This window comes from Crocodylus siamensis, chromosome 12 (assembly GCF_052110815.1).
Source record: "Crocodylus siamensis isolate JL-2025a chromosome 12, ASM5211081v1, whole genome shotgun sequence".
NCBI lineage: Eukaryota > Metazoa > Chordata > Crocodylia > Crocodylidae > Crocodylus > Crocodylus siamensis.
In genome coordinates this window covers 48,441,186-48,449,714 of record NC_143406.1, presented here as the reverse complement: position 1 = coordinate 48,449,714, position 8,529 = coordinate 48,441,186, and the positions used below count along the sequence as shown (strand labels likewise).

Genomic DNA, 8,529 nt, shown 5'->3' with positions numbered 1-8,529 from the left:
CATAAGCACGCGCACTGACATATGCACACTCATGGGCACATGCACTCACATATGCACATACAGATAAGCACACACTCTTACACGCACTCGCACATGTGCACACACACACTGGGATGCATACACATGCACACAGTCGCATGGACTCACGTGCTTACACATAGATACGCACATGCACTGACACATTCACACACCCGCACACAACTCATGTGCACACTCACATGCGCGCGCACACATGCACTCACACATGAACACAGCTTGCACACTCATGCACACACTCACACACACACTTCCCTGTGCAGGGTGGGTGCAGCCCAGCCCCAGTGGCGAGGTCTGGAGCCACCTGGGGGGAAGGCGCGTAGGTTGTAAGGGGCTGCGGGCAGCCGCCCGGGGCCAGAACAAAGCTCGATCCAGGGATGAACAGAGCAGGGCCTGGGGGATCCTGGGGCGCTGCCGTTCCTTTCCCACTGCCCCCCGACCAGCGCGGTCCCTGTCCGGACAAGGGTCCTGGTGCAATCAATTCCCTGGAGGAGAATCACTGGGGAGAGGCCCACTGGTGTATGGCGGGCTCTGGGGGGAGGCCTGGGGAAAGCCAGTGCACAAGAGGAGGAGGCACGAAGATTAGGGGCCAGGTTCTCAGCAGCTGCAAAAATCTGTATCCTCCTTCATGGGTTGCACCAGGCTGATCCTGGCTGGAGACACAGGCTGTGCTGTTCAAAGCCATTCTGTTTCACCCTTGCGACTGGCAATGGTGGGAAAGAATCGAGTCCTGTACGAGACCATGGGGCAGCAACTTTACTTACAACATCCCTACCGGTATCGCCTGCGTGTTTTCCAGCGCATCCCCCTGCCCATCTGTGACTTCTGGGGTGAATCTCTCTGGACCCCAATGCATGTTCAACACTGGTTTGCAGCCTCTTAGTGCTGCCTCAGTTTCCCCCAAGGCTGCCCTTTGCTTTATTGGCTGCTTGGCTTTCTTGTCCTGTTCTGGCAGCGCCTGAGTGCCGGGAACTCGGAGCCTCGCTCTGTGCTCACCTGCAGCAGTCGGCTCTATGGCTGGCTTCCTTCTCCCTGCGAACCATTATTCTCGAGGGGCCTGGGGCTGGAGACGCAGCCCTCTGCCAGCTGCTTTGCCCAGAGGCAGCAGCAGAGCTGAGAACTCAACACATCTGTTATTCATGGAGCGAACCCCGGGTGCGAGCAGGCAGCTGGCGACTGCACAGGCACAAGCTCTGTGGGGCGGGGGGAAGAGGTTCTGCTTTAAGGACCTGATCTTGCATAGAGCTGAGCACCGGAGGCGCTAGCCAGGTCAATGGGAGTCTCAGGATCCAGCCCAAATGCCTTTGGTGTTGTGCATACAGCTCCGGGGCCTGGCCATACCCGAGCAAGGACAAGGTTTGTCCCGAACACCTGCGCCCTGACTGTCCGGCGGCTCCAGTCCGGCCTGAGTCAGCAGCTGCGGGAAGCAGCAGGATGTGAAATGACCCAGTTGCTTCCTCCCGGTCCCCACCCAGCGCAGGTGTCTCTATCCCAGCAGAGGCCATGGGTGGGACAGGACCCGGGGTGCAGACACGGACGAAAGCCAGGACCAAGACATGGACACAATACCTGGGAATCCACCAACCCACTTCGGAGCCTGGATCCACTAAGTTGGAACTATCACTGGGGATAACTAAATACAAAACCACATCAATAATTCAATCATGAATAATAATTAAATCAAATAAATAACTACATAATTAGCAGGGAAACAGAGCAGCAGTGAGGAACAGCATGCAGGCGGCATAGAGGTCCGGACCAGCAGGACAGCTGGCTTGCCAGACCCAGAACATAACCTGAGTCTGCATGGCGCCGGCCCTGATGTGGATATGAAAGTAAAGCTTTTACACTATCTCACCGAAGGAAAGGGATGAGGCTTTCGGCAACAGTGTTTGAAGCACTGGAGCAACAGATAAAAGTGTTTGATGAGTCTTGTGACCCCAGGCAGAAGGAGACAAACTGCTTTATTTTTATTTTTTCCATGAAAGCATGAAGCAGGAGAGGGAGCTGAGAGATGCATGACGGCGCTGGGAGCTCTATGGGACTTCTGAGACAAAACATCCCCTAATGAGAGACACGGACATGTGTGGGACATGCGATTCCAGCTGATGGGAGAGAAACATCTAACCCTAGAGAAATGCCTCCAAATAGCAAGAAGACTGAGCCCTCCAGGGAAGGGACCAAACCAACGAGAGCCAAAAGCACAGAGGTGGACCTGGGAAGCAAGACAGAGACTGCGAACGCGGGCGTCCTGACACCAAATGCCAGGCAGAAAGGGAAGGGCCCAGCCTGGGAGCAAAGGAAACAGGAGCATGGGGCAAAGAACCGGCATGTGTCCCACCCACCCTAAAGAGGCAGGGATGGAGGATGTCGAGGCTTCCCATCTGCAGCTCCAAAGACTCTCGCTGCACCGGTGCTGCAGCCATGCCACGGCCTTATTTGCAGCGATGCTACCAGGTCAGTACAGCCCCAGAAAGCCTCGAAGCAGCAGTGCTAGCAGGGAGGGACGTGTCCAGGTGCTGGGATTGATACGAGACCCCCCTCCCTTTCCTGCCCTGCCATACACTGTCCATAGGTCCCTACCTTAGCACGGAGGGAATCAGCAGCCTAGTCCAGTGCATCCTTTTCCCAGGGTCCAGGGGTCTTTATTCCTTGCTGCCCAGTAGAGTAAGGCGCGTTATTACCTGGAGCACCCCACCCTGTGTGGCGCTTCGCGGGGTTGCCTGCCTCAGCTGTACTGCAGCCAGGTCCGGGGACTCGAGAAGGATTGCCAGGCTTTATCCTCCCCTCCTGGGATGGGAGTCTCCACAACACAGGCTGCGGGCCCCTGGGCGCTCACGGCCATGGCTTCGTCACAGTGCATGCAGATGCCTTGGGACCAGGCGCTCTGGCTTTGCTGTGCAGACTCGAGGCAGAAGCGGTAGCTCATGTGTCACAACGCATTCTCATGCAGCGGGGTGGCTGCTCCAGGCAGGATCGGGGCAGGGCAGGGCGCATGGCATGCTCTCCGGATGGAGGAGGGGAGCAGCCCCACGGGCCAAGAGACAAATGCAGCACAGGGGAGCGCTCTGCTGCAGAAGGCTGGCAAGGCTCCACGCGGGTCCCTCCTTCTCCTGCTCTGACGATAACCTCAGGCAAGGCACAGGCAGGTTCTCTGCAGCAGCAAGCCAAACCCAGCAGGCACGGTCCCTGATGCACACCCCACCGTGTTTGCATTGTGCATCGTCTCCTGCGACCCCCAGGGCCAAAGCCTGAGCACTGCCGGGCGGGGAACACGTGCAGAGCACCCGGGCGTGTCCCAGAGGGAGCGCAGTCACCCGGGTCTGGTTTAAGCCTGCATGCAAGTCGGCGTGCGTCTTGGGCTTCCTGGGGCGCCTTTTTCTTTCGGGGTCTCTCAGAGAAATTCCCCTGCCCCTGTGAAAGAGGAGATGGAGGTGAGACAAGGGATTGGTCTGGGGTGAAATCCCAGTCCTGCCTCAGGCGGGGGGCTGGACTAGATGTGACCTCTGGAGGTGCCTTGCAGCCCCACTTCTCAATATCCCCTGTACTAGGAGCTCCCAAAGCAACCCCCTGGGACTCAGCACCCAGGAACACCCCTGGAAACGCTACTGCCCTGCATGGGCAGCTACCCTCCCACGGGCGCAGGGCCCAGCATGAAACAGCATGGGGTTGTGAAGGGGGAGCTGCCTCCTTGCCGCTTCTCCCGGAGTCCTTGCACCGCTCCTCCACGGCGGGTGGCACCAAGCCGCACAAGTCAGAGGGGCAGGGGCCTGCCCCGCTACCTCCAGAAATGGAGCAGGCTGTGCTTGCTTTGCTGAAGAGGAGGCGGACCAACAGCTCCAAAACAGCGCCTTGCAGCCACGCGACTGCGGCTCCACCGCCTCGCAGCGCCCCGAGGCCCGGCAAGGAGTCACACTGGTGGGGGTGGGGGAGGGGGAGGCCCGGGACCCGGGCAGCGCGTCTGAGGGGCGAGACGCGGGCCCGCTGCGCAGGAGACGAAGCCCCGGGGCGGCTCCGGCCGGGCCCGGGGACGAGGCCGGCCTTTGCCCCGCAGTCGTGCGGGCTGGGAGGGGCGGGAGCCGGGCGCCACTACAGACAGACGGGGACGCCCTGGCAAGGAAACGGCTCGGCACTGGCGCTGCGGACACGAGCGCGACGCGGCGGCGGCGGCGGCGGAGCCGGGAGCGCAGCGCGGCCCAGGGGGGGCGGGGCAGCACCGGGCGACGGGCTCCGGCCGCCGCGCGGCGGGGGCAGCACTGCGCGTGCGCCGCCTCCTCCGGCAGCGCCCCCTGGCGGCCGCGCCGGGCGGGAGCCGCCATGTCCTTCTGCGCCTTCCTCGGCGGCGAGCGCTACGCGGCCCACTTCGAGCCGGGTGAGGGGCCGCCCCCGCGCCCCGTGGGAGGGGCCGCGCTGCCCCCACCCCATCCCTGCCCCTGCCCCTGCCCCTGCCCCATACTTAACTTTGACCCTGCCCCTGCCCCTAATCCTACCCCTGCCCCTACCCCATCCCTACCCCTGCCCCTACCTCATGCCTAACCCCGGCCCTAACCCCGCCCCTACCCCTGGCCCTACCCCATCCCTAACCCCGGCCCTAATCCTGCCCCTGCCCCTACCCCTAACCAACCAAGCCTAACTTGGGGTCCCCAACCCCCGGTTGTCTTTCCTGCTTAGCGCAAGGCGGGCTGGACCCCATGATCTTGCGAGGTCCCTTCCAGCCCCTTACAATCTATGAACCCTATAGACAACATCCACTGTCTGTAGGGTGCCCGTGCCCCCATAGGGACCCTGCTGCCTATACAGTGCCCCAGCTTCCCCTGTAGGGACCTTATTGCTTATGGGGTGTCCATGCTCCCTTATAGGGTGCCCCCATGGGGACCCTAACCCTAAAGACAACATCCCCTGTCTGCAGGGTGCCAGCTGCTCCCCCATAGGGGCCTCACTGCTTAAAATGTGCCCCTTCTTCTATAAGGACCTTTCTGCTTATAGGGTGCTCCCACTTCTCCTGGAGGGGCCTTGCTGTCTATAGGGTGCTCCTGCCCCCCCATAGGACCCCGCTGCCTGTGGTTGCCCCTGCCTCCCCATGCAGTCAGGGTTGGACTGGGCTGTCCATAGGGGAGCCTGGTAATATGGGGGAGTCAGTCAGCTGCAAGAGCCCAGCTGGGAAGGGGTCCCGTGGTGGGGCTGGGATGTGGTGCCTACCAGGACAGTGGGATTGTGCACGTATGTGTATGCAAGAGGACTAACAACCACATGTCAGAGGACCTGTGCTGTGATGGGGCAAAGTGGGATCTCCCCCAGCCCCTTCAGTGGGGGCCTGTGAGCTCTGTGCGCTCCCCTGACAACATCCAGCACATGTTCATGTGACTGCCCCAGATCCAGGCTGGGGCGGAGGCGCCATGGAAGCCCAGCTAACCTGCCTGCTCCCCCCTTCCCAGGCGTCTACGTGTGCTCCAAGTGCGGCTACGAGCTCTTCTCCAGCCAGGCCAAGTACGAGCACTCGTCGCCGTGGCCGGCGTTCACTCAGACAGTCCACACCGACAGCGTGTCCAAGTATGAGGAGCGCCCGGGAGCCCTGAAGGTGGGCACGAAGCCTCGCCGGGTGTTCCCTCTGTGGCCCAGACCCTGGCTGGGAAGGGTGGCCGGACAGGCACGTCCCTGCGCTCACCGCTGTCCTCTCTTCCAGGTGTCATGCGGCAAGTGCGGCAATGGCCTGGGCCATGAGTTCCTCAACGACGGGCCGAAGAAGGGGCAATCCCGCTTCTGAATATTCAGCAGCTCGCTGAAGTTCGTTCCCAAAGGTGAGGGCTTCCCCCTGTGCCCGGCTCCCTGGCTGCCTGGTTCAGCTCGTGGCTCCAGGGGCTGTTGTGGGGTGAGCAAGGGACTGGTCCATCTTCTGGTTTTGGGGTGCACAATCCCAGCCCAGACCCCTGCGAGCAGTGCTTCATCCAGTCCTGCCTTGGCTGGGGTGCTCTTTTTCTGAACTTCCCTCTCAGAGAGGGTCAGCCACAGCCCAGGATTGTAGCTGCTCTGAGTCCCACACCAGAAACAACCACGGTGGCCATAAAGGATCCCGGAGTGGGGTGCAGAGAGTGGGTTTCATTTTGACCCATTCAGCTCACCTGACAAGGACCCCAACTGGCTTTGGGGATCCCAGACCTGCCTTCCAGGCTCGCAGGTTTATGAGCAAAGCCCCTTTGAGTTTCCAAGGAGCAGAGGCAGGGCTCCTGGGAAGGGAGGGAGCTGCCTCAGAGGCTTTGCGATGGAGGAGGTGAATGGCTGGGTGTTTGTGTAAAGAGGGGGGCCGTGAACTTGCTCATTCATTTTAGCTCCCTGCTGCCTTCTAACGGGTCGCCGCCTGTGATATTTAAGTGTCGCAGCAGCTGTAGGAGAGACATGAATACTGCCTCCCCTCCCGCTCTGCCTTGCAGATGAGGAAGCTGAGAAGCTGACGGCTTCCTCGCACCGTGGGGTTTTCCTCGGTCGACGGCTCCGGGGACAAGCCCAGAGCATGTGATCCCAGTCCAGCTTCTGGCCCCAGCCCCATGGTGCTTGGGAAATAGGAGCTGTGGGTGCACGAGGCTAGTGAGAGCAGCTCTGACACTGAGTTTCTCTCCGTTTTGCAGCCAAAGCAGACCAGGGGCTGACGGGGAAGTAAGCGAGCTGGCGCACTTCACACGCTGCTCCTCCCTGCGGTGAGTCTCTTCCTGTGCTGGCAGCGCAGGATGGGTGGTCGTGATGGTGTTTCTGGAGCAGGTGAGGATCTGCTGGAGGGAAGACCTGCAGGCTTCTCCGGTGCCGTGCTTCCCAGCGCAGACCCATACCAGTCTCTGGAGGCTGGGCACTGGCTCATGGGCTGGGAGAGCACCGAAGCCACGACCCAGGCTGGACACGGGGGAGCCGCCGCTGGCACTGTTATCAGTCTGGTCCTGCTTTCAGTGCTGTCAGCTCCCCAGCCCTAGCCAGGGCCAGGTGCCCACTGCTGAATGCCTTGGCCTCTCCGCTGTAAGTAGGAAGTGTGGCTGAAACTCTGGCCCTGCTGACCTCAGCGGGAGTTTTGCTGTTGGCTTCCCTGGAGCCAGGGTTTCACCCTTACCTCCGCAGTGGGGCGGAAGCAGGCGCCAGGCTCCGAATGGTTCCCCCCTTGGGAAATCCAGCCAGTGCCCTAGGGCAGGCAAGGGCCACGCTGGGTTTCCCTGTGGGGAGAGCCTGGCCCTGCTCACCTGTGCTGTTTTCTGGCCTGGGATCATGGTATGAATCGTCCCACGTAAACTCCCCTGGGAGGGCTGGGGCGAGGATGGTTGTATGATCCGGCCAGACAATGGCCCAGGCTTGTCCTCGGATTTGCACAGAACAGAAGTGATTTCACAGCCTGATTGGGGTTCTTGGTCTGACTGGGGCCTGTCTTGCACTGGGTTTATTCTCACCTCAGCCTGTCAGCATTAGCGAGCATGACAGCTGATTCCTGCTGTGGCATCAGCCGGCTTGGCTACAGCACGCATCACCCAGGCTTTGAACCCCGTGTTCACATTACCTCTTGATACCAAAGGGCTACAACACTGATTCCCCAGAGTGCAGTGCCTGGGTCCTGCTGCCTTTCCCCCGGGCCAGGGTCTCACATCAGGCGTTCTTGGTCTCTCTGCAACACGGCTACTTTAAACGCACAAGGGGGTCCAGCTCTCTTGTCCAAGTCTCCTGCATTGCCTCCTTGGAGAGGCTGCAGCTGCTCTGTTCTCTGTGAGTCCAGAGTCCAGCAGATGTACGCCCCAGTCCTGCAGGCAAAACCCCCCGTGGCTTCAGGTGTGCAGGTTCAGGCTGGTATATGAGTTCAGGCTCCAGCAGACAGGCCTGATGGGAGCCCTGCCTTTAGCCACCTGTGCCCTTTCTATCTGGGGACGCGGCCACGAGGCCCTGCGAGAGCGGTGCAAGGAAGGAACCTGCCACAGGGCCAGCGGTGTTGCGGTTCGTCTGTACTCGGGGCACTTGACCAGCTCTTCACACCGTGGCACTGGCGGGGGGCTCTGTCCCTTCAGGCACCTGGTGTTTGCTGCTGCTTTTGCACTTGCCTCTGTACATGTTGACCTGATAATAAACTGTTGATTTCCTCATGTTGACCTGATAATAAACTGTTGATTTCCTCTGGTGGAGAAGCAGCTTGTTTTTCAGAACCGTTCTGCCGGGAGCCCACAGGGTGCAGGGCGCGTGTTGTGAGCTCCAGTTTTATTGTCCTGGCAGCAGTTTTTGTGGTCCTGGCATACTAACTTTATAAATCAGGAGGGAAAAAACATATTTCTTAGCTGGCCCCAAAAATGCACCGGACACTTCAGAGCCACGTGTCTGAATCCTGACGTGTTGTGAGCTTGCTGGGCCCCGTTTTCCTCTGACTTTGTGCAGCGCCTAGCACAAGCTCCAGCTTCAAATATGTTTTGGAGGACAAGTCTATTGAAGGCTGGTTGTGTGTCTAGGACTTAGACAGGCTCCCCTCACTAGCACGCT

At 60.2% G+C, this 8,529-nt stretch overlaps 1 protein-coding gene across 1 annotated transcript; it reads left to right on the top strand.

Annotated features, from left to right (window-relative positions):
* Window positions 1–3,841: 3,841 nt before the first annotated feature.
* On the top strand, window positions 3,842–8,175 carry MSRB1 (methionine sulfoxide reductase B1). The gene is made up of 4 exons (XM_090024431.1): window positions 3,842–4,408; window positions 5,472–5,614; window positions 5,720–5,834; window positions 6,660–8,175. The coding sequence occupies exons 1-4, from the start codon at window positions 4,354–4,356 to the stop codon at window positions 6,689–6,691; spliced, it is 345 nt and encodes a 114-aa protein (XP_089880557.1). The 5' UTR covers window positions 3,842–4,353; the 3' UTR covers window positions 6,692–8,175.
* Window positions 8,176–8,529: the final 354 nt, after the last annotated feature.